The sequence below is a fragment of the Bactrocera dorsalis genome, unplaced genomic scaffold (assembly GCF_023373825.1).
Source record: "Bactrocera dorsalis isolate Fly_Bdor unplaced genomic scaffold, ASM2337382v1 BdCtg180, whole genome shotgun sequence".
In the NCBI taxonomy this organism is placed as follows: domain Eukaryota; kingdom Metazoa; phylum Arthropoda; class Insecta; order Diptera; family Tephritidae; genus Bactrocera; species Bactrocera dorsalis.
The window spans coordinates 6,239-33,312 of NW_026038231.1; the positions used below are offsets into that span (position 1 = coordinate 6,239).

At 36.0% G+C, this 27,074-nt stretch overlaps 1 protein-coding gene and 1 pseudogene across 1 annotated transcript; both read right to left on the reverse strand.

Moving 5' to 3' along the window:
* Positions 1 to 1,668: 1,668 nt before the first annotated feature.
* LOC125780190 (uncharacterized) lies at positions 1,669 to 6,918 on the reverse strand. Its single transcript, XM_049461966.1, has 2 exons — positions 6,547 to 6,918; positions 1,669 to 3,476 (listed from the first exon to the last, which is right to left on the reverse strand). The coding sequence occupies exons 1-2, from the start codon at positions 6,776 to 6,778 to the stop codon at positions 2,902 to 2,904; spliced, it is 807 nt and encodes a 268-aa protein (XP_049317923.1). The 5' UTR covers positions 6,779 to 6,918; the 3' UTR covers positions 1,669 to 2,901.
* A 15,816-nt stretch (positions 6,919 to 22,734) lies between these two features.
* Positions 22,735 to 22,864, reverse strand: LOC125780193 (small nucleolar RNA U3; annotated as a pseudogene).
* Positions 22,865 to 27,074: the final 4,210 nt, after the last annotated feature.

Below are 27,074 nucleotides of genomic sequence, written 5' to 3' on the forward strand. Positions count from 1 at the left end.
AAGTTTGTTGGCGAAGCTGTTGTAGAGGCAAGGGAAGCGGCGACGGTTGGCGTTCGCTCGTTTGTTTTTTCGGCACAGCTTGGACAATAACACAATGTTGTGACGCCTATTCGTCGCGTCAGTCGTTCGACACATTGACTCTTCGACAAAACGTGAGCTTCGGCCATTGATTTTCGTGACAACGGAGATATGTTTTTGTACACGCATGTGCACTTTCATAAGTATATGATCTGTTGGCTTTTTTCCATTTACGCATGCCACGTTGTATATGAATAAGGGTTGATTTCGCACTTGCCCATATGCGATATCTGCATGTATCTATGTATGTAAGTTTAAACAAATCAAAGTCAAGGTTATTGTTTTCAGAATATACTTATATGCAAATTTTATTGATTCATTGTTATTTAAAATTAACAGTTTAAAGATTTTTTATAATACATATGTATAAGCAACTTTAAAATGTTAAAAAAATTATAATGCAGAATTACGAAATTATCCATTTGAAATGGAAATTTCTCACACGACTTAATATATAAAAAAGTCATTGAATTTCACTTGCTTTTTTAAAAACAAATGTTGCACTTAAACAAGATGGAGACAACATTTGTGTTAAAAAAAGCTAAGCTCAGTTGCAAAGCTAAAAAAGGAGAAAAATAAGAAAAAAAAAATACCTGAAAATACAACAAGATAAACCTGAAAATATGTAGAAGAAAAAGATGAAAATAAAAAAACCTGTAAATAGAATAAAATGCTAAATATTAAAAAAAGTAAATATGTATTTTCAATGAATTCATTACTCACCCAAAAGTAAGATGTTCTTAAATCAAACGGTCTTGACTTGCAACTTACTTTAGTTTTTTTAGTTTAGCATCGCGCTTCCGATGTCGTTCACTACTAATTTCTTCTTTCACTAACCATTTCGCGTTTTTGAATAACAGTACCGTTACCAAGTATTCTAATAACTTAATTTTATGAGTAAAATACTCATCGGTTGGGTCAAACCACTCAGGAAAAACATTTTCCGTTTTTTCTTTAATTGCGGACAACATCAGACTACGAATATTTGAACAGTGAGCATATTTGTTGAAAAGGTTGACGTACCACATCATCTGCAGTCGACACACTTCGAAGACCCTATCACTTGGATTGACTAGCCTTAAATCCGCGTCATCCTTATAATTTTTCGCTTTGATTAGGGCCTCCGAATAAAGCGATAAATCACTTTGTGTCTTCGTCATTGCTTTAGCGCATTTTTTGCAATGGATTTTACACAAAATTGTCTGGTAAATACCATAGCCAGTGTAATAGCGCTTGATCTGGACGTCAGCTGTGTCGTCCTCTTCAACAAAGTTTTCGTCTGGAATACTAAACGATTCCAGGTCGAGTTGCTCAGATTCGTGTTCAACTCCCTGTACTTTTAGATGACGATCTTCGGGGCCTAAGTTCCAATCTAAATTTATATCGTCATCATCCTCACAATTGGCCCCCTTATCTTGAAAATTTTGCCTCAAAATTTTCATCGAAATTAATCGAGCTACTATATACTGAATCTCATTGGCAGACGGATGGGTATTGATACCCTGGCTAGCCCGGACTCTATAAAAAAAATTTTCCAACGCGTCTTGATTCAGTTTCCCAAGGAATAAATAACTTAATTCCTTTTGTTCCCTGAATAATTCTTGGCTCAACTGAATCATTCCAAAAATTGTGGAACAGAACCCACCTATACACCTACTGTGAGCCATGTTCGGAAGTTTGAATGATTTTAAATACTTAATGTAATCAAAGAAGCGTTGGACCTTCCCGGAGTCGTTTTTCAATAGCGGACATTTTAAGGGGTTTTTTGAAACAAAATTTTTGCAGTCTAGATCATCGAATAGATCATTCATTTTTTTAACAAATAACTGCGTAGGCTTTGCACATTTTAATATATATTCGTTGGAGCCGAATAAATTTTGGCTATCGGCCATTTCTATGCCAGCCGCAACCGAATTGCTCAGAACTTGGGTTGCACGTTTTACGGACATTTTTTCAAAAACGCTAGGATTTACGTGGGCCTCTGTGAGTTTTGGACATATCTTGAAACATGTATTGTCCTGATCTATGGAGTAAAGTTTTTCTCTAACTTTAAAGCTGGCTATTCCATCTGGAGTTGAAATATCATATTTCATAAATGTGTTTCGGACGGACTTAATTAGATGGCAATAGCCATATAAACAATATATCTTGGAACCTTCGTGCAAATAAAAGGGTTTTTCTTCAGAAATATTGAAATAATTCATAACTGAAATATTAGCGGGCACTTGATCACAGACTAAAGCTTTTACGTTCAGACCAATTGACTTTAGTGCTGTGATGTTTTTATTCAAAATTTCATGTAATTTGAATGTAGAAAGTCCATTTTTGGAAATATAATAAGAAAACACATATTTCCAATTGGAACCCAACCCTTTTATCATGAAAAAACAACACTTACTACCTAATTTCATTTCACGATGGCCTTCCCCATAATCCACAAACCCGTCAATAACATCCCTAACTCCATTGTATGTTAGGTCGGTCTTAATTGATATTTCATCAAATAATAGAACGCAATTTCGTTCTAAAACGGACATTTTTTTTTGTAATTTTTTCTAAATTTCCCAAGACATTGGCATCGAACCCAGGGACAACATACTTTATGGGGCGCCATCGCAAAAGAGAGCTCTTGCTTGGTAAAGCGAAACCTAAATCGTCACGCATAAAATTATAGGATTTATTGGACATGTAATTAATATTTTGTGCCAATGCCCTTTCTTCGTCACTGAAAGTAGTGCGCTTCGTGACGATCATCCTAGCGAATGTTATAGCATCTTTGCTTGAATTTACATCCGCAACTATTGCACATTTACTAAGGTCTTGTTACCTTTTTTCCAAGTCTTTAATTATATCCTCTAACTCTTTGATCTTATTATTCAATTTAAGCGCATTACTTTGATAGTAACGTGCCGATCGAGCAAATCGTTCACGACTATCTAATGCATAGCCTACGTCGTTATTTTGGGGTTCTAATCCTAATCTCCTTTCTTCTAAAATTGAATATTCTTCGAATTCCCTCAAAGTTATGTCGTCCTTCTCTTCTTTACTTCCTACAGCTACCTCATGACGACCATAAGTATTAGAAACGGGCGGGCACACCCAACTAGAGTCAGCACTAGATGAGCTACGACTTAGTGCTGAACCTAATCTGAAACAGGGAAAAGCCCCAGGCAATAGTTTAAACTTGGTAACGTACTGCGAATCGAAATGGCTTCGACAAATAAAAAGACTATCGGAAGGTGACACAAATAAGTTGCAAGCCTTTGCCCAACTTTCCCGAACATCTTTTTCTTTCGGAAATTTGTACAACGTTTTCTGCTTGTTAACGCAATTAGTAATGCAGCATCTTCGAATCGGCAATGGAGCCGTCCACAAATGCTTAGGGGATTCGTCATATCCTATTTATGTACATAAAAAAAGTTTAAATAAATTGCAATATGTACGTATATATATAAAATTAATTAAAATTTAAATATAATTTTAAAGATAAGAAATTGTATATAAAAACTGTGGACTGCATGTCCACTAATATTTATGTTTAAATATACAGTTAGTCACTTAAGTAAGTATACACCGTCTTTATTTTTGAAGATAATTAAAATTAAAGTGTTTCCCAATATGCTAATGGCACGTTTTTACACAAAGCATGTGTGCATTGGCACTCGCTTTAACATCAACAGAAATATAGCTGTAAAATGTTGATACCGTTAGACACACATCGCTTATTAGTTGAGTCGAGTGAAAATAATATCACAAAAGTTAGTATACATCGTACAATTGTTTGGTGAACAAAACGCGATAGTATAATTTTAAATTTAAAAAGTTCAATCAATTTAAACAAAAAGGACACTGTTAAGAATATTATTAAAGAATTTCACATTTTTCTTTAAATTACTGAACAATTTGCGGCAATGGCACGAAGAGGAAAAGAGCTCTCTGATGACTTAAAAAAATTAATTATAAAATACCACAAAGAGAATAAATCTTTGCGTGAAATCGCTCGTATAGTTGATAAAAGTGTTGCTACAATTCAAAAGATTGTAAACAAGTACAAAAGTACTGGCAAAACAAATAATAAGCCTCGCTCCGGACGCCCACGGGTATTCAGTGACAGGGAAAGTAGCCTGATTGTTCGTAAAATCAAAGAAAATCCCCAAAAAAGTGCCCCAAAGTTAAAAGCTGAAGTCGAAAAAGAATATGGGAAGCAGTGTAGTACTCAAACTATTCGCCGAGTCCTGTATAATGCTGGTTACCATGGACGTAATGTTAGGAAGAAGCCCTTCGTGAGCAGGGTCAATCGATGTAAACGGATATCATTTGCAAAAAATCAACGTTATATTTTCAGATGAGTCCAAAATGTGTATAAGTGGATCCGATGGTCGCGAAAAAGTATGGAGGAAAGCTAACACAGAGCTGAATCCTATTATGATGACCGGCACGGTTAAGCATGGTGGTGGCTCGGTGATAGTTTGGGGATATGGCGGCAAATGGGGTAGGCAATCTGGTATTTATCGAAACTATTATGGACCGATACGGTTACCTTAACATTTTAAAAAATAATTTGAAGCAAAGCGCGATTAAATTGGGGCTGGAGGAGTCATTCATCTTCCAGCAGGATAATGATCCCAAGCACACGTCCAAAGTTGTGCGGGAATGACTCTTATACAATGTGAAAAAACAGCTTAAAACACCACCCCAATCACCGGATACAAACCCCATTGAACATTTATGGGAACATCTAAAGCGGCAAATAAGTAAATATTCGATACGAAGCAAGGAACAATTAAAAAGTGCGCTCCAGGAAGAATGGAATAAAATACCGCAAGCAGTAACCACAAATTTGGTGAAATCAATGCCTTCACGTCTTAAAGCCATTATTAAGTCCAATGGTTATCCAACCAAATACTAGAAGTCGACTTTTCAAATAATATTTTTATAATTAATTCAATATTTGTGCCTTTGTATACTTACTTTTGTGATATGAATTTATACCAAATTTTTTTTAATTGGTAAAATTTTTGTATTTTCTGCCATTTTGTATGCGTTTTTGAATTGAGTATTATAATTATGTTTCATTCAAGTGAATAAAATACATTTTTCTTATATTTTGTGTTATTTAAGAAATCTAGCGCAATGCAGATATATGTAGTGTATACTTACTTATGTGACTAACTGTATATAATATCTATGTAACGCGGTCGCGCTGCCATCCATGCAGCACCGTTGTTAAACGCAAACGCGAAAACAATTTTGATTTTTTTTTAGCTTTTTCAACGAGAGAAAGCTTAACTTGTATATTGAACATGAAATGCATTGTCATACAAAACAATGTTTGTAAATGTACGCATATGATACTAAATCAACTAAATCAATACTTAAATCAACCCAACAACATTACTGTATAAAACATTTATTTATTTGTCGGCTTGATTTAACTTGACACTCATATAAATATGTATAACGAAAATGCAAGTGTCGTTGCTTCATAAAAATTAAACAACGATACTTGCAATGTAAACAAATTTAAACATTGTGGCTCAAATTTCATGTCACCGAACTCAAATTTATGAGTACTACATGAAATGTTATTACTTTTACTTTTATAAGCAAAAGTCAAAGTATCAAATTACGTAGGAATATTTATACTTAAGTAAGAACGAAATTATTGTAAAAGCAGTCTTAAGATTCACTTGAATAAAGGAAGATATAACAGCTTAAGCTTGTTTTTCAATTCGACCTTATTTAACATAATTATCGCGGATCCACGCGCCCCTGCACACATGCACATAAATTTAATAATATTAGCATATTCTTTATATGTATGTCTAGAAAAATATTTATTTTTATTTAATTTTAAATGAGTTAAGCCCCATATACGATCCCGTTCAACGCGATTGCAAACCCCCACAAACCATCTTCGTCATTGGAGTCTCGCCGATATTTAGTTTAATGACTTTGTCAAATATTTCGTGACTAAAATATCAATTTATCGTTTTAAATAAAATTGTTATGAAAAAAACCAATAAGTTCTTTTTAACTAAAACATGACGTGTAATCTAAAGAAAATGTGTATAATTTAAACAATTTATAAATTTTAGTTGCATCATAACTAATGAATTTAAAACACTTCTATTATTATGTACACTTATGTATGTATGTATGTTAATATGCATGTACGTACATACATACATATATCGCTCATTTACGTGAACACAGGATTTTTATATCGAACACGAGATATTTCATGGCATCAAAATTTCTTTATATTTTTCACAAACAACGTTTATGCCAAATAAAATATTCACTAGTTTATTCAATAAATTTATGCTGTTTTCCATATTCTTAAAAACAACTTATGTATGACACTTTTCATATAAATGAGCGATATGTACATACTTATACATATGTATATATGTATTTAAAAATTAAAACTCATGCACTTTTTAAATTTAAAAAAACATCACTTACCAAGATTTAGGGTGGGCACAGCATGTGCCTTCAACTTTTTCACACCCACAGCACTTTGTTCAAAGTGCTTAATGCATACAAATGCATTGCGGGTGGGTAAATCCTGCGTTGGTGGGATGCGTAAATTTTCCACCCACTTCAGGAACTCCTCCTCTATTTTAGGGAATGAGAAGAATCTTCCGGAAGATTCTGTCTTACACTCGCGAACGCGACACTTCCTTATATTAGACATTTTTTAATGAAAATTATTTAAAACACTTCGAAAACGAATTTGCGACCGAGCTGAACTTTTCTCAACAAAATTCTATAAGAACTAAAATTCCGTTGACGATTTCTTTTTCAACTTTCATTTCTGGCGCAATTTCCCCACCCAAATATATAAGGATTAGAAGAAATCCAAATACTTGCATATACACACATACATACATAGAATACAAGAACTTTTCCACCAACCAGAAAACACCTGCATATAAATATATGTATATGTTTATATTAGCTTTAACGTACATTGGCTCTCTTTTATATATATTAACATATTTTTCTCATTGGCTCTAACAACTCTCAGTTCTGTTATTGACATCAGGGGCAATGAAAAGTGGTGAAACACGCTAATAATTTTCTGTGGTGAAACACGCTCATCCAAAACAGTAAATGTCCCAAATTTGAAATATCCCCCAATTTGGCAACGCGGTGGACCTTCTCTGTAAATATACGTTCTCTGATAAAAACTGTTCTTTCCGGACTTCGGTCTGGCACCAATGAGAAGCGTATGCGAACGTCAGATAAAATATCTGAGGCAATGGTATCTTCGCATTTTCAAACCAAGTGCCTTTGGCCCTCGATACAGCAGCCAGCGAACGGCAACTACATCTACGGCATCTAAAAGACCCCACCGTATTATTCCACGATAGAGTGGGGATCATGGGTGTTTTATGCTTGCGGCACAATTTATTGCTTAAAATTAAGCCCTCTTGTTCCGCAAAGGCAATGTACTTCTCCCTAGTGCTAAACGTCTCCACAACTTTGGTTATGCTCCACATTTTTTTCAGTTCTGCAACGGCGAGAATATTCGATGTTCATCGAAATCTACAAAGAATACTTAGTTAAAAATTTAGAAATATTTGATAACATACCTGATCGTTGTGCACACATTTTATAATTTTTTTCTTTTTAATAAAAAACCAAATTAGGTGGAATGAGAAAATTTAAAAATCACGGACTAAACACTTGCTTAGTTGCTTCGTCAAATTTAAAAGTAAAAGCGAAACAAAAAAAAGAAACAGTACTTAGTTTGAAAATTAACTGTACAATTGTTGCTAGAATTATTCCCGTTAAAGAAAATGAAGTGTAATGAAGTGAAAAGGGAGTTATACCCTTCACGGTATTACAACTTTTTATCCAAGCTTTAAAAAACTATTCTAGTTGATCGAATTCTGTGGAATACTTCATCGTGGATCCAACACCGCGGTGTTCAAAATTGTTTCACGTAGAACTCCTTTCTGCAACTTTTTTTCTTTTATAAGAAATTGCTAAAGATTTTTGCGTTTTCCATTTATGTATTTGGGGAATAAAGTTTTTGCTCATTTTCTTTCGTTGACAAATAGGCAGATATTTGCTAGTATGAAACCCTTTTTCTATTGTGCAAATGCAGAGAATTTAACTAAAATAAAATAATTAAAATAAAGCTTCATTTCCAATAAATATTAAAAAAAAAAAATAATATACAGAAACGTTATAGTGAAGTGTTAATAAGTGAAAAATGCATAATATAAGTGAAAAAGTCATTCACAATATACAAATTATCAAGTTCAAAGTTGTGAATTTTTAATGCAAATATCTTAAAAACTATAGTCAGGGGCAACTATATACATACATATATTTTCGTGATCTGGAGAACGTCACCTTTGCATTGGTACCCATTTTATCCCCGAAATCCGGGGATGCTACTCTAAATCGCAGCCATAAAATCTATTTAAATTTTACCTTTCTCAACAATTTAACGTCAAAATATGTATTTAAGTAAAATGACAGCTAGCACAGGGTTGCAATTTTTTTTTAAGGGTCATTGCACGAAAATAAACATGGGTTTTGGTCTGACATACAGTCTGTTAAGTAAGAGCATTATAAACAAGGATGCAATTTGGTCAATAATATGTCCAGTCACCACCCACCTCAATAATTGCCTGGCATCTCCGAGGCATGCTTTCTTCTAATTTGACGGCGTATTTTAGTAGCAAGGATCTCTAGATCCAACGAATTTCGTAAGACAACTGCTTCAAAGTGTATGTGCGTCTTCCACGAAGCTTCTGTTTAATATATGCTCACACATTTTCAACAGGGTTTGCATCAGGGGACTGCGACGGCTAATCCAGTGTAACGAAGCCAGATTGAGTTTTCCACTGAGTACAGAGATTGCAGCGGTGTTTAGAATCGTTGTCCTCCTGCAGAATCCAATTTTCATTTTTTCTGATGAACTATCATTTGGCAGATAGCAGTAAAGCCTTTTTTTGTAGATTTTTTATTATTTTCTCGGCATTTAGGTTGTTAGTAAAGAGGTACAAAGTGCCGATTCCCTGCTCTGAGAAGCAGCCCCAAAGATGCACCTTTATTCCATGTTTTACGGTCCGCTGAACAAGCCTATTGGTAGAAGTTGACCAGGCTCGCATTCATCAGTAAAAATGACATTTTCAAAAGTTGAGTCTGAAAATGTCATTGTTGAGTTTGTCACAAGTTTTTCAGTCAACAGAGGCCTCTTCATTGTGTTGCGCCATTTCAGAACATGAGTGTGAAGGTGAAGAAGGGTTCGGATAGTTTCGTGTAATTTATCTAAACCTTTTGCATTAATTTTGCTTGTCCTTGCCGCAGTGTTAAAGCAAGATTCCGCGAAAACAAATTCATTATTTTTTTCATCTTTTTTGTTCACTTTTCCTATCGAACCACGTTCTGTTAAATCATCGACATTTTTAGCTGGTATACTTATATCGCTGTATCCACTTCTGAACAAATTCCTTTGGCTTTCTCATATATTTAGCAACCACTGATTGCGACATTTTGGGACCTTTCGGGTGGATGCAAAGGAACATAGTCTTGTAGCGCGACGCGTATTTAGCACTCATTAGGTTTAACATGATTCTCTTTCAAAAGATCAATGAGAACTGAACCTTTGTAATCAATGCATCAAGGAAAAAGCTTCCCTCTATTGTCTCGCGAAGGAATTAGTGCGAAATCTTTCATTAACTGTCGGTAAAGTCGACCACGCTCTTACTTGACAGACTGTATGTACATATGTATATTACAGCCATTGCAAATAATTTTCTGCGTGTGTTTGTTGTTGTGCCGGTGCACCGGAAATATCTGCAATTCGGGTACCGTGCAAGGGATTTGCAAGAGCAAGAGAATACCCCTATTATTTCAGGATAGTTATGAAATTTGTGTGAAAGTTTTTCGTGTTGCTTATTAAAAAAACCGATTATAGGTTAATATCTATAATGGCATCTGTAAAAGGGGCCATACACGACATACATGTGCACTCGATCTGTATAAAATCGTTTCACCATACACGATATACAAATCCATTTTGCATTCGTTCTTCATACAGTGAACATGTGGGATAGGCAAGCAAAGCATTTTGTTGCAACCCTTGGAATTTGTATGTGTATAAAAAAATGAAAATATGTATAAAAAAAGGATTTGGGTAGCGGATTGGTTGAGTAAAAGGAATAATCGCTCTCATATACATTTGTCAAAAGATATGGAAATTAGTAGTGCAAAAGATTTGACAAACTTTTTGCGCATGAATGCAACTACTTATGGAATGCTTCTGAGCAGAATAACCCCTGCACTATAGAAGAAAAATACTATAATGCGCTATGCAATTACGCCAAATGAGAGGTTATCTGCAACATTACGGTTCCTTGCTTCTGAACAAACCTACGAAATTTTTAACAAATATTTCAGCCCAATGCCTTGAAAAAATTGTTTTAGAAACCTGTGAAGCTATAGTCGCTCAATGAAAGCCATATATTCAAGTAAGTAATACATACATATGTACATACACTGGCGGACATAATTATACACACATCACTCAGTTTATCACAGTTGTATCTTTTAAATAATAAAAACTAGGTTATAGGTTTGTTCTAAGGTAAGGTAAGGTTCTTAGCGGTGTTCAGAAATGCATAACATTTTCTATGAAAGAAAACTTAAATTCACATTTTATAATTTTATTATGCACATTTTATAAAGCAAAGTCTGAATGAAGGAATTTTAATTCGGAGAGAAGTTCTGTCTCTTCGTTGCGGAAGGGAATATGCAGCGTAACCATATATCTTTTGTAATCCATCAACACGCGTTGAAAGCCCAGCAGTTATAGGTGAATTGACGATCGTTGATTCATCAGTAGTTATAGCTGCTCCCGCAGAGATTGATGAAACAGCAGACGTTGAATCTTTTTTCGCGCTCTCTGAGATTCCTCAGCTGTTTTCCTCTTCCTCGGTTGGCTGCCAGTTATATTTCCAATTTCTCCTGTTCCCGCTCTGCTTTATTTCGTGCGAGGTATTCACGATAATATTGTACTGTTTTCCCTCCTGTTAAAACACGGGCTACAATCTCAACAGAATTTATTTTTAATTTTTTGCTTACTAATAGAAATTAAATTTATCACAGCAATATTATGTATATGTACATACATATTATGTACATATATGTATATTGCTGTGATAAATTTTATTTCTATTAGTAAGAAAAATATTTATTAGTATAGTATACGATGTTAAAAAGCAAAAAATTAAAAAAGGTGCGTGGAATCCCTACGCGCGGAAGAAGTTATACTTCTTAGTGATATTCAGAAATGCATATCATTTTGTATGAAAGAAAACTTAAATTCACATTTTATAAATTTATTATGCACATAAAATGAAGAATAAAGCAATCTCTAAATGAAGGAATTTTGACTCGGAAAGGTGTTCCGTCTCTTCGTTGCGGAAGAGAATATGCAGCGTAATCATCTCTTTTTTGTTCTTCGCCAATTTGGCTGCCATATTGACTTGTGAAGATCAATTTTTTTGTTGGTGACATATTCATATGTGTACGCATATGAATGTTTGTATGCTTGTGATTTATTTTTTCGGCAATGTATGCAAATATATGTACATATAAGTATAAATATTTTTCTTACTAATAGAAATTAAAATAAAGAGAAATACTTATTTTTATAGTATACGATGTTAAAAGCAAAAAATTAAAAAATTATTCTGTCGGGATTCGAACCTGGGACCTGTGTTAGCATCTTGACTTTCCAAGCGCTTACCACCAACACCACCATTGACAATTAGGTTGCGCTGACTTAAGTATGATTTGGTTATGAATGCAAGAAACATACGATGGTTCTAATAATTTTGTTTAAGTATAGAAATATACATACTTTGTAGAACATTTGCTTTCGCAATAAATTTATCACAGCAATACATATGCATAATATGTATATACATATACATAACATTGCTGTGATGCCCTGAGAAGTATAGTCTTTGTTTAAGCAATTGCGCACTTTACTTTTATCTATAAACACACTTACCACTTTCACTTCGGTTAAGTAAAACACGTGGGTAAATAATTTTCGCACTTTCTGTGTATTTAATTTCAATTTTTTTTTGTTTCTTCTAATTATGGTTAAGTTTTCACAAAGTTTTGGGGTAAAGTTATTACGGAATTTCGGACCGATTTAAAAAGAGTGTGCGGGACTATACTGCTCGAGGCGGCGCGAGGTCACAAAGGCGATGCGTGCGTTTCGTTTGTAGGTCAAAACGAGACTGATCTCAACTTCTTAGTTGACCCTTCTCCCCAGTGTGGTATATGGTTGCATGTGTGGATGTCCTCTCGCGTGTGTGTGGTGTTGATGTGTGGGTCCTGTGGAATGTAGGTTCTTTGTGTGTGGTGTATTGGTGGTTATGGTGTATTCGTGTAGTGGCATAAGGGGGGCGGCTTATCTCATTTAGCCATCCCGGCCCCCCTAGGCGAATATTCAGCCTAGCAATCTTTGAAGTTGCTGGAGAGTTGCCACTACGTTGCTGAGTCCAGTAGCGGGGCGATGCTGTGGCGCTTTTGGACGACGCCTGGCTGGTGCAACTTGGTGCGGACGCCATTGATGGGGCTCAGGCCGGGCTGCGGTGGTTCGACGTCGTACCGTCCGGCTTGCTTGCCTGGATCTACCCGTGCTTGAGGCAGCTGGCCGACCTACATCGCGTCGTGGGGTCCTGTGCAACAGCGTGTGATGTGGTCTGCTACACGTGTGGCATAAGTCGGAAGAAGCACACTCCTGCGTCTCATGCGTGTGCGATAGGCAGTTGAGGCAATGCTCATGTGCCTGGGCAACACGCTGTCGTTGTGCCGGTGTTAGCTCCTTAAAGAGCCCACAGTGTTGCAGTCGATGTTTCCGGCGGCATAGCGGGCATCGGGTGCGACGCGGCTCGACTGGAGCGGATGGCGCTGATGGGGCTGCTCGTGTACCACTACCAGAAGCAGCAGTCGATACTGTCGCCTTGGTTGAGCGGGGCGGAGGAGTAGGCCCAATAAGTGGCCCGTTGGTGACTGACCGAACAGTTGGTGTTGTAGGCATGTCCACGTCCATCTTGAACTCTGTTAAGAATTGTATTTGAATATACATGGTAGTATATAAATAGTATATGTGATTGTGCCACATTAGGTGGCATGACTGAGTCGTCGTATTGACCGACCATTTCTTTTTGTAAATTTTATTGTTATTGTTAACGGTTGGTTGCGGGTTGCGATTTTATTGATTTATTGTCGTTTGCGTTACGGCATTATGTTCGGATTGTTTGGTTAGTATCGGATTTTCGTTATTATCCGCGGTTGGTAGAAAGCATAATTTAACCAGCGGTCTGGTGAGTATTCCGCTTTGAGTACGGAGATCAACGACGCGGATGTGACCGTCTGAGCCATAATGGAGCTTTTCTATACGGCCAAGTCGCCACTCGGTAGGTGGGAGACAATCGTCGTTAATAAGTACACAATCTCCAAGTTTTGGCGCATTTTCTGATGTTTTCCATCGATACCTCTTGTGGAGGTCCTTTAAATAGTCTTCTTTCCATCTGCGACTGAAATTATGATGGAGAATTTTAATTCTTTCCCATCGATTTAATAAGGATAGCGACTCCACGCCTGGCTCAGGTGTGGCCAGAATGGGTGCTCCTTTGAGAAAGTGCCCTGGTGTTAGGGCTGTGAGATCTGAGGGATCTTGCGAGAGTGTTGTTAGTGGCCGTGAATTGAGAACGGCTTCAATGCGGATTAATAGTGTTGTAAATTCTTCGTAATTAAATTTGAAGTTTCCAGCTACCTTTTTCAAGTGGGATTTGAAGCTTTTTACAGCTGATTCCCATAAACCACCCATATGAGGAGCTCTCGGGGGGATGAATTGCCAATTAATGCCTTGGGGGGCGTACTTTTGTACAATCTCAGGGGAGACTTGTTTAATAAAGTCCACAAACTGTTTTTCTGTGGCTCTTTGAGCTCCGATAAAGGTTTTTCCATTGTCGCTCATAAGTTTGGACGGAAAACCGCGTCGTCCGACAAAGCGAGCAAATGCCGCGAGAAAAGCCTCTTTTGTCAGATTAGTACATAGCTCGAGGTGCACTGCTTTTGTCGTAAAACAGACAAAGACAGCCACGTAGCCTTTCATAAGGGTAGGAGACCTTAGCATAGACGCCTTTATCTGAAAAGGCCCAGCAAAATCAACACCTGTGATAGTGAAAGGCAGAGCGAAATTGCAGCGTTCCGGTGGAAGTGCTGCCATAATCTGCGTCCTCATTTTCTGTTTATGCATAGTGCAGATCTTGCACATGAAAATGCACTTTTTTATTTGAGGCTTAAGCCGGGGAATGTAGAACTCTTGGCGGATTATATATTGCATTAGGCGATGTTCCGCGTGCAACATTAGTATGTGTACATACTTGAGTAGCAATGTTGCAAGTCGAGACTTCTCTGGTATTATTAGAGGATAGCGTTCGTTATATGTCAGGCTTGAGTTGGCAAGCCGACCATTCGCACGAAGCACACCTTTTGTATCCAGAAATGCATTTAGTACTAAGAATGAGCTCTTTTTGTCAATCGGCTTCGATTCTCTTAGTAGTGACATCTCGCAGCTGAAGTGGCGCGACTGGGTATAAGTAATAAGAGCGACCTTTGCCTTTTCTAGGTCTAGGTGCGTCCATGTATCGCCTTGGGGATATACTGTGCGTATTCCCTTAATTCTAAGTTTGAGTCGCTCTATGAAGTTGAGCATGTAAGCGATTACCCTGAGGGCTCGAGGGTATGATGAAAATCGCTCAAGGATGTCGGTATCCTCCAATGTCGTGTGAAAGGAGTCGATTTTCCGACTTTCGGGGGCAATTATATTGCGTATGGGCGATCGTGGCCAAGAATTGGGGGATTCTATTAATCATCGAGGGCCATTCTACCAAAGTGTGGTGGTTGCAAGGTGCAGAGGCTTGCACCCCCTTGTACCTAGGTCAGCAGGATTGTCAGCACTGACTACGTGTCGCAAAGTGGCTGATCCCACTAGATTTGTGACGTTCGATTGGAAATATACGTCTTCCATGCATGTGGAGGTTTTTCTAACCAGGCTAATATAATTTCGGAATCAGACCAGAGATACAATTTATATTTGGTCATATTTGGATGCGTTTGCACCATGGATACTAGTTTGGCTAGTAGTAACGCACCATAGTTCCAGTCGTGGCAGACTTATTTTTTAGCGGAGCCACCTTTGCTTTAGCTACCAGTAAGTGACTGGTGGTCGCTGTGTCAGATTGTGTGCGCACATAGATGGTGGCACAATATGCCTTTTCATGTCGACAATATGCCATGTAGTTTGACTTTGTGCTCTGGGGCATAATTTACCCATCGTGGGATTTGTATCTGTGAGATATCATTCAGATTAACCGCGAACTGGGACTACTTTTCTAAACGAAGTGGTTTCACTTGTTCATCCCAATCAGTTCCGTCTAGCCACAATTCTTGTATTAGAATTTTTGCTTGTATCATAATTGGCGAAAGCCATCCTGCGGGGTCGAAAAGTTTTGCCACCGAGGATAAAATTTGCCTCTTTGTTATAGCTGATAGTGCGGATATTGACTCATTAGTGTATGAAAACTGGTCAGATATCGCATTCCATTGTATCCCCAAAGTTTTTGTTGTGCTTTCCTTTTCGAATTTAAGGAAATTAGTGTCTAAAAGATTTTCTTTAGGTATGTCTTTTAAAATATTAGGGTGGTTCGCCGTTATCTTTTTCAACGGAAACCCTGCTGTATTGAGCGCTTGTGTCACTTGTGCTAGTGACTCGTATGCCTGTGGAAGATTGTGGCGTCCGGACAGAATGTCGTCTACATACGTTTGTGTTTTCAACACTTGTGTTGCCAGAGGAAATTCTGACTTTGTGTCTTCTACCAGCTCGTGGAGTGTGCGAATGGCGAGGTATGGGGCACAGTTTACGCCAAAGGTAACTGTTTTTAATTTAAAGTCGCGTAGTGGACTATTGGGAGATTTTCGGAAAATAATTCGCTGAAAATCTTGATCATCATCATGTACGACTATTTGTCGATACATTTTCTCAACATCTCCATTGAAAACGTATTTGTATATGAGTAAAAACACGTCAAGTGGACCCCCCATTTTCCACTTGGTCATCGAATTTGAATGTGAGTATTTTTTCATAAAGTAGTCACCATGAACAAATAATCCCCCTCCCAGTTTTTTTAAATTTTAATTTTAACTACCTTTTTTTTTTAATTGAAAATTTTTACTACTTTTTTTTTTTAAATTAATAATTAAAAAACTATTGGTGCTTTTTTGATAAAATTTTCAGGAGTTATAGTTCAATACTTGTACTTTCAGAAAATATATATGAATTTTAATTATTTTTATTTTTTCATATTGTTTATTAACTTTTAAATTAACAAATGAACATTTTAATGACTTCTCCCTCAAAATATAAAAAATTTTTTTTTCAGTATTTTGCAATAAATATTCAAGTAACGAAATCCGCGAAAAAATTTGACTGATCGCAATTAGATTAAGCAAAAAAAAATTTTTTAAGACGGGCGATCAGCGCTGCCCGTATAGCGCTCTGCCCCGTATCATTGACTTACCTTTAGATTTACTCCGTAATTATAAGTAAGGAATAATAGTTAATGTTTTAATTAAAAATATCGTTATTTTATGTTTAATTTTATTCAAACAAATGACAGAGATAATAAATCATATATTTTTTTTTATAAATAAAAAACAAAGAAGTTAAATAATTTTTAAATTAATTTTATAACTCATACTTATTGCTTTATTTCTTTTTTTAACTTTATTGGTAACGATTTTAAGGGCTTTGGAGAAAACTTTGCACTCGAGTGATGTATTATTAACAGCTCTGTAATGGTGATATTGGCGTGTATTTTTTATAGTTACACATTGGTCATGACGAGATTTGAACTTTTTCTCATGGAAGTCGTGGTCTTCTTGGGAGCAAAAACCAAAGTTAATTTTTTTAAATGCATTCTTACTCCATTCAAATAATGAAGTTGCATTGGTTATATGATTATCGCTTTCCCGTTGAAGACTTGCACGAAGAGCTTGCCTTTTAAAACTTCCTGCCAAACCATCACATGCCCCTTTTCCGTGAGAAGTCGCAAAAAAATTCCATTCCGCATTCACATTAAAGTCCTTTTTATGATTTATTAAATTCACGAAATTATATTTATTTTTGTACTGAGAAGCGGCTCCGTCCGAAAAGTAGGCTATTTTTTTTATCTTATCTGCTCCAAACTTATTTTTTAGAAATTCAATAAGTTTAAAATTAAAAAGGTGAACAGAGCTCGCGTCGTGACTAACTTTTTCCGAAATAACGACGTAGTTTATATGTTTCATTTCTTCATTTTCTCTATAATACACAACGTAAGGATGAATTGTAGCCTGACTGTTATTCCAATGATGAGATTGGATGGCATTTTGAACAGAAAATGTATAATTTTCAGAAAAATCAAGGCAAACGATAAATTCTCCATCCTCAACAGATTTCTTCTTGTCAGTAAAATATGACGCTTGAGATCGTGCAAGAAAATCATGTCTTAATAACTCAGGCCATTTTTGTCTTAAATCAATAAAAAAATCTTCTTTTGTCTTTGTTTCTTCAATGATTTCAGTTCTAAAAAATTAAAAATGAATTTTAAAAGAAAAGAACATTTGACTGAAAATTTTTTTACCTATCAGTACTTTTCCATTGGCTGTATGTAATTTCATTTACTTCATGGTCGTTGAGCAATAGTTCCAATTTTTTTATAATATTCTCAGCTCCTGGACACTTAGGACACTCAGAAAAGTAACACAATGATGCAGACTCTTGGCAAACAGAGCATTTAATTAAGTCATGTGAGCTTTCTGGAAAAATTATCCCCTTTTTTTTAATTCATTTTTAAATCCAGTTAATTGCAATTTAACATTTTGATGGATTTTACACACACACACATTATGAGTCCCACTTTTGCCGGCAGATATACATTCTCGAGGTCGGATTTGTTGAAATTTTGATAGTCCAATTTTTTCGTCAGGATAAGCGTCAGTAAATTTTTTGTGTATTTCATGAACATTATATAATAATAATCGTTTTTGTTTCTGGATTTTCTTCCCATTCTCAATTACCGAAACATAATCCTTCATACCAGGCATTACGCGGCTGACGTCATCTGATAGATAGAAAGCTTCAATACGATCGACGGTTTCAGTGTTTATAGATTTTCCTTATTTACTTTTAGGCAGCGATGCGAACCCTCGTTCTTGTCTTATTTTTTTTCTGTTATCACCATGCGTTTGGAAACTTTAAACTCTCTTCTTATCATTTTCATCGACCAATCTGTAGGAAGCGTAGTCAAAACCTGAATTGTATCTGCTCTACTAGTTTTATCATTAAAAGCTGATTTAAAGTTATTAAGCAAAAGCTCTTTTGGATTTATTTCATTATTTATATTGTTAATATTATCTGTAAATTTCCTCACAACATTTGTTAAAACTTTATGACATTCTTTCTCACTCGAGACTCTCTTGATTTTGATTGGAGGTTCACCAATTTCCGTTAATAATTTATTAACCTTATCAATTTTTAATTTGCCATCTGCCGGTTTGCATTGAAAAGTGGGATCATTTTCTTCACCATCTTCGATCACATCATTCGACTCCTCAGGATTGTTGACTTCGGGACATGCATTCACCGATAATTCACCAAAAATTTCAGGTTTTCGACCAAAATAAATTGTCCGTTCACATGAATTGCACATATAATTGCCAATAAAATCTTTGAAAACATGAGCGCGATTTTTTGTTATTAAAACTAATTTTTTTATGACTTTTTTATGATTTTTTTTGTTAAATGGATTGCAGCATTTATTTACCCGGGTCATCTTTAACACGTGTTCGTATACAGCGCGTGCACGATAATCCAAGTTGTTCGTTCAACGGAACTCTTCTATTGCGCAATATGCACGCAAAGCCAACTTGTTCGTTCGCGGAATTATGTGTCTCTTTCAAGTATGGTTTTTGAATTAAAAGTATAAACATTTTGGTTTTTTTTTTAAATTGACAATATACATAAGAAAACTAATATAATTACGACTCGTAAAGTTTTTTAAAAACAATAAATAAAATAAATAGCAAAATACTGCTAGAATTTACTATATTGTTTTTTATTTAAAAAAAAATATATGATTTATTATCTCTGTAATTTGTTTGAATAAAATTAAACATAAAATAACGATATTTTTAATTAAAACATTAACTATTATTCCTTACTTATAATTACGGAGTAAATCTAAAGGTAAGTCAATGATACGGGGCAGAGCGCTATACGAGCAGCGCTGACCGCCCGTCTTAAAAAATTTTTTTTTGCTTAATCTAATTGCGATCAGTCAAATTTTTTCGCGGATTTCGTTACTTGAATATTTATTGCAAAATACTGAAAAATTTTTTTTTTATATTTTGAGGGAGAAGTCATTAAAATGTTCATTTGTTAATTTAAAAGTTAATAAACAATATGAAAAAATAAAAATAATTAAAATTGATATATATTTTCTGAAAGTACAAGTATTGAACTATAACTCCTGAAAATTTTATCAAAAAAGCACCAATAGTTTTTTAATTATTAATTTTAAAAAAAAAGTAGTAAAAATTTTCAATTAAAAAAAAAGGTAGTTAAAATTAAAATTTAAAAAAACTGGGAGGGGGATTATTTGTTCATGGTGACTACTTTATGAAAAAATACTCACATTCAAATTCGATGACCAAGTGGAAAATGGGGGGTCCACTTGACGTGTTTTTACTCATATAAGCCAATTTAGTATGAGGAGCATTAAATCTGGCTGAAGCGTGGGTCCCGTAAATAAAATGTCATTTAGGGAATTCCCCGAACTTGATGATTTTGATGCATTAAAGACAACTCTTACCTTTGTGGTTTTTTTGTCTGGCTTTATTACCGCATGATGTGGCAGGTAAAAAGAATTGTATTTACCTTTTATAATTTTTTCGCCAGGGCTGACTTCCTCCATGTGGTTTAAATGGAGGTATTCTTCTAAAACCCTATCGTATTCTGGTTTTAGCTCGCCTTTTTTAAGTAGGTTTTTTTCCATACTTAAAAACTGTTGGATAGCAGAGGTACGAGAATGACCTAAGGCGAGTGTGTGGGGAAATTCTGGCTTTAGTGGTAGTCGTACGACGTATCGGCCATTATCTAATCGAGTAGTTGTGGATTTGTAAAAATCCTCACAATATCGATCTTCTGGGGTTGTGATTGATATGGGGGGGAGTTCTTCTAACTCCCAAAACTTCCTGAGTTGTGTATTGAGGTATTCGTTTGAGATTTCCTCAACTTGAGTTGTCATTGTTGTGACTGGTTCCGCAACTAGTCCGCTTAGGACCCATCCGAAAATGGTATTTTGCGCCAGAAGTGTTTTTGTAATTTTCTCAACACCTTCGAGAATAATTTGAGGTATGAGATCGCTACCTAATAGAATGTCTATTTGAGCGGGAGTGTTGCAGTTGGGGTCTGCTAACTTAAGGTGTGAAACCTTTTGCCAATGCTTGCTATTTATATGATAGCTTGGAAGCATGTTTGTTAGTTGCGGTAAGACAATAGCTTCTGCTTGAATGCGCTTATCCGCTTGGGGGGAAATAAGGGTAATGGGGCAGATTTTGTTTGAGTTTTGTACTACTCTTCCGCCCATTCCCGTAATTTCAAAATTAGCTAGTTTTGTTGGCAGTTGTAGCCTACTTTGTGCTCTTGACGCTATAAAAGATCGTTGAGATCCTTGGTCAATTAAGGCCCTAAGTTTAAACAGTTCTCCTCGGTGCTCGATGGAGACCACTGCTGTGGGTAATAATACACTGCTTTGATTTTCGCTGTGTAGCGTCTGAGTTTTTAAAGCCTTTGAGCAGCATGGTGCTTCTTGGCAATGTTCTGAATTTTGTAAGTCGGGGGTTGCTGTTGCAACTAATCCCGCAGCTCTTTTAACATTAGCATTATTTTGAGCTAGGCTGGAAAAATTTGTAATGTGAAGCATTGAGTTATGTCGTTTATGGCAATAAACGCAATTAAATTTGCTTTCGCACTCTTTGAGCGCATGCGCATGAGACAAACAATTGGTACAAAGTTTTTTTGTTCTTACGAAATTGTTTCTTTCGTTAATGTTTAGTTTTTTAAATTTCTCGCAAGATTTCAGCCTGTGCCCTCCTTTACACAGTTCGCATGACATATGTTTATTTTGTTCGGAGGTGAACGCTTGTGTTTTGAAAAAACTACGATTTAAGTTATTGTTGTTGCTTGCTTGGGGCCTATTGAAGCTTCGATTCAGGTCATGTTGAACGTTTTTAGTTCTGACCATTTTTTTATCTACCCTTTCTGCAATTTCGTATTGGGTAGTTAAGAAATCGTTCATTTGTTGCCACGTTGGGCACTTTTTCCGTGATGAGAGCGATTGCTCCCACAAAAGTAACGATTTTTCTGGTAATGCGGCTGTGCATATATTTACCAGAATGGGGTCCCAATTGTCTGTGGGAATATTCTGTGTCGCTAGAACCGACAAGCAATTAGAAACAGTGGATTGAAGTTTTATAAATTCCTCACTTGTTTCTTTTTGAATTTTTGGTAAATTCATCAATATTGTGACTTGTTTGTCTACTAATATCCTTTCGTTCTCGTAACGAGCTTTTAGGGCTACCCAAGCATAATTGAAATTTTCGTCATTAATAGCGAACTGTTTGACTAATACCCCTGCTTGACCTTTTGTTTTGTATCGGAGGTGATACAATTTTTGTGCATTAGATAATTTTGAGTGGTTTATGTAAACGGCTGTGAACATGTCCCGGAAGGACGGCCATTGTTCATAACCACCATGAAAAATTTCAGTGTCACAGGCGGGCACCTTGAGGTGGATGCCTGAACTCGCCTCTTGGATTTGCACTTGTGGCAGCTCTACTCTCGGTTGTGGAGTAGGTGCAATTGCTTTAATTAATCTCAATTGATCGGAGATCATAGCTCTCGTTTCCTCGTACTGGTCTAAGCAGTGTTCATATTTGGAGTATGCTGAAGATTTGAAATTTTCAGGTAGATCTGATTCGTCAGATTCTACAATTGCGTCATACGCAGCTTGGAGACGTGTCCAGAAATTGCTTAGATTTTCTTTTTTGATTTCTAATACAGATTCAGAGTTATATTGAATCGGTTAAGATGAAAATCGAGTGAAGTATCGAATTAGACTTTCACTCTCAGGAATAAACTTAGTATAGGAAATATCTTTCATCTTTTTTTGCTTTGTAGCACCTTGCTTCGAGCGTGTATGTGGTGTTGATGTGTGGGTCCTGTGGAATGTAGGTTCTTTGTGTGTGGTGTATTGGTGGTTATGGTGTATTCGTGTAGTGGCATTAGGGGGGGGGGGCGGCTTATCTCATTTAGCCAGTCTTAATAAATTTATTATTAATTTTTTGCTTACTAATAGAAATTAAATTTATCACAACAATATTATGTATATGTTTATGTATATTGCTGTGATAAATTTATTTTCTATTAGTAAGAAAAAAATATTTATTAGTATTGATTTCCAAAAGCACAGAAATGATTCTGTGAATTTATTCATTAAAATCGCCACTCAGAAGTCGTTTTATCCCTTGTAAGCGAGCGATTTTCTTAAATCTCACGCTCCCAGATAAAACGATATACCTCGTCCTCGTGGGTCAATTTCAAAAACCACAGAAATGATTCTGTGTGATTCTGAAAGGCCAACGCAGAGTATTTCAATTAAAAGTCACACAAAATAGTTGAGAATTCGCAGAAAGGCAAACGAAAGAAAAAGAACTATAACTTCAATAATGTACAAGCATACAAACATACATATGCGCACACATGTGAATATGTCACCAACCAAAAATTGAAACATTGTTCTACAAAAACAACAACAGCATAAGCATGGCAACATTGTGTTGTGTTGTTGTGTCGGCCGAGCTGTGCCGAAAGAAACGAACAAACGATCGCCGATTGTCACCGCTTCGCTTGCTGCTCGCACATCTTCGCAGACAAGGTTGCGTTACATTCATATGGATGGAGCGAGGTTGCGCAACTTTGCGTTACTTTTATATGGAAGGTTGCGCAACCAGAATCTACCGCAACCTTTTCCGGCATCGTATAAGAAGTATAACTTCAAAAAAAAAAAAACAATTTATAAATTGTAAACAAACATTTCAAACAGTGCACACAAATTAATAATAATAAACATAAACAATTAGTGCACGAATCAACAAGTGAAAAAAAAAACAAAAAAAATCAAACAAACAATAATGAGTGCTTCGCAGCCTCATCAGCAAGGCCGTAGGCATTCCTTAAATGCTTACTTCAGCATTGTAGACCCAACAACAACCACAACTACTGGAAATAAAAAGTGTAACGGCGATGATGAGTCATCGCGGCGATCAGCTGAAAAGGAATCGAAGCAAAGAACGCAGTCAGCAGTAGCAGCCGAAAACAACAATCGGGCAATAACAAATGCCCTGACACCAACCAGCCTGCAGGTACCAACAAACGAGCAGGCAACGAAGAAAATCACAAGGCAAGGTGAGAGTGTACCAACAAAAAAAAGCCCGTCTGTACAAACAGGCATTGACCGCTACGTCAATATAAAGAGGAAATTAAGTCCTTCTAAATCAGCGGTCAATCCTAAAAAATTTCAAGGCAGCACACCAAATAAAAATAAAACGGAAGTTTTAAATGGCAACAGAATTGCCATACTAAGCAATGGTTCAGACGACGATGCGAAGGGTACCACCACAGTCGTTAATGCCAAACCACCTCCGATATATTTGCGCGAGCGTAGCAGTAATACTCTTGTTGCAAAATTGAATGAAATTAAATTGTTGGCACTAACAATTTTTATATAGTGCCTTTGAAAAAAGGCAATATAGACGAAACAAAAATTCAGTCGTTCACTGAAAAAAGTTTCATGGAAATAGTTAAATTTTTGTCAAATAAAAACAAAAATTATTATTCGTATCAACTGAAGAGCTATAAGGGCCTAGTTGTTGTAATCAAGGGTATAGAGTCCGCCGTAGACTCTAGTGTATTGCACTCTACGCAGTGTTTGTGTGGTATGTGGTGATTTACATCCCACTTCGAAATGCACCCTTAAGAAAGAAGAATTAAATAAAAAATGCAGCAATTGTGGAGGAAATCACACTGCAAACTGCAGAGGTTGTCCTGTATATAAAGATTTGAAATCGAAGTTGTCACAGGGCATTCAAGCACGTCGTAACCAAATGTTACAAATACCCCGTAATGAAATTATAGCAACCTCAGAGAAAAGTTCAAATCCTATTACTTCTATCAATAATAATATGCAAGGAAGCTATGCAAATGTGGTGAAAGGCAACACTGTGCAAATGCAACTGCCGCAAAATCCTCCAAATGGAGGTATTGAAACTATGATTATAAATCTTACACAGTGTATGACACAATTTATGTCTACCATGCAAAACATGATTCAGGATTTAATAAAATCACAAAATCAAATGCTGCAAAATTTATTAAGTAAAAAATGAGCTTACTAAATATCTGTATCTGGAATGCCAACGGTGTTAACCAACATAAATTAGAGATTATCAGATTTCTGTCTGAAAAGAATATTGATGTAATGCTTATATCAGAAACTCATTTAACAAATAAAAATAATTTCAATATTCCGGGATTTAGAGTCTATGTCACAAATCATCCAGATGGAAAAGCGCATGGGGGCACGGCAGTGTTGATTAGAAATCGTTTAAACCACTATGCCCTAGAATCGCATGCTACTCCACAGTTACAAGCTACAACAATTTCACTCAAAAATTGGGGTTGTGACTTAAACCTTACTGCTATATACTGTCGTTTTAAAATTACTGAAATCTAATTTAAAGACTTTTTTGGAACACTAGGTCAAAAATTTCTAGCAGGTGGAGATTATAACGCAAAACACACGTACTGGGGCTCACGTCTTATTAATCCGAAAGGACGACAGTTGTACTACACTATTATGAATAAGAATAATAAGCTGGATATAATATCTCCTGGTAAGCCGACATACTGGCCCAGTGATAGAAGAAAAATACCAGACTTAATAGATTTTGCTGTAGTCAAAAATATAGATAGATCGCTTATGACAGCTGATACATGTACAGACTTATCATCTGTACTAATAAAGTTATACGAACAGCCCATGATATTTGAGGCAAAAGTTTCTCTAACATCACATAAAACTAACTGGTTGAAATATAGAAAGTATATCAGCACCCACATCAATATTGATTGCAAAATAAATACAGGAAGAGACATTGATGAAAATATAAGAGAAATTAATGACGTAATAACTAATGCAGCTGTATTGGCAACACCAAAAAGAAATAACAAACCAGTTGGTTTTAGAAAGATCACCAATAATGAAATAAAGAAACTTGTAAATGAGAAAAGGCGAGTTAGGCGGGAATGGCAGTTAAATCGATCCCCTTCAACCCTGCTTCAACTGAAATCTGCTGTACGAAAGTTAAAAAAAGCGCTTAAATGCGAAGAGGAACACAACACTGAAAATTATATAAAGAAACTGTGTCCAAATTCTCGCAAGCAAAATTCTCTTTGGAAAGCACAAAAGTCTTTCAAGCCACCAGTAGATTCCAACATGCCTCTAAGACAGTTGAATGGTAATTGGGCACGTAGTGATGAGGATAAGGCAAATTGCTTTGCAAATCACCTAGAAAAGGTATTTCAACCCAATTGCCCAAAGAACAACTTTGAGTTGCCAACCTTGCCCAATACCGCAAAAGAGTCGCATGTGTCTATTAGGACTTCTACTTCTGAAGTTACTAGAATAATAAAAGAGCTTAACCCCAAAAAATCACCTGGACATGATAATATTACCCCAAAAATGCTAATTGAGTTACCAAATATTGCCGTAAAGGTGCTCTCTTTGCTCTTCAATGCAATTCTTCATCTCGGACACTATCAAAATTCGTGGAAAAAGTCGCAGATCTTCTTGATAGACAAACCTGGGAAAGACTTAACACAGCCGTCTTCATACAGACCAATCAGTCTTCTACCCTGTCTTTCTAAGATATTTGAAAAATTGTTACTATCAAAGATGACTCCTTTCCTCCACGAAAATAATATAGTACCAATGCACCAATTTGGGTTTCGTGAAAAACATAGCACGATTGAGCAAGTAAATAGAATTACTAACGAAATAAGAAAAGCATTTGAGCACAGAGAGTACTGTTCAGCTATATTTCTAGACGTGGCTCAGGCGTTTGATAAGGTATGGCATGAGGGCCTTTTATACAAGATTAAAAATATTCTACCTTCAAAATTATATAAAACATTGGAATCGTATTTAAAAAATAGAAAATTTATGGTAAAAGTGGGAGATTTCATATCTGATGAAAGACAGATATATACAGCAGATCTTCCAACAGCTAACAATGTATTAACTTCTACTTTTGCGGACGACACAGCTATAGTGAGCCGTAACAAATGCCACATAATAGCATCAAGAATATTAGCCGAGCACTTAAAGTTTGTCGAAGAATGGCTAGCTAACTGGCGTATAAAGGTAAATGAACAAAAGTGTAAGCATGTTACATTTTCGCTTAAGGTTGGTACGCAGCTCTCAAGTAACTGCTCAAGAAAAAAAATACATTATTTCTGAAGTAAGTTTGACAGCTGGTTACGCATTGTGAATGATCCACATTAGAAGAGCAAGAGAGAATAAACAAAGTAAACAAACTTTGTGCGTATGTATGTATGTATGTATGTGTATGGTAACACAAATTTTTTCATTGAGATTTAAGGAATGTTGTTGATGATTGGTTGGTTTTATACAACATTTCAAAATGGAATATACTTTATAATAATGATTTCAACTAATTTAGGATGAACTTGACGATTGCTTCGAATTTCCCTCAAGAAACAA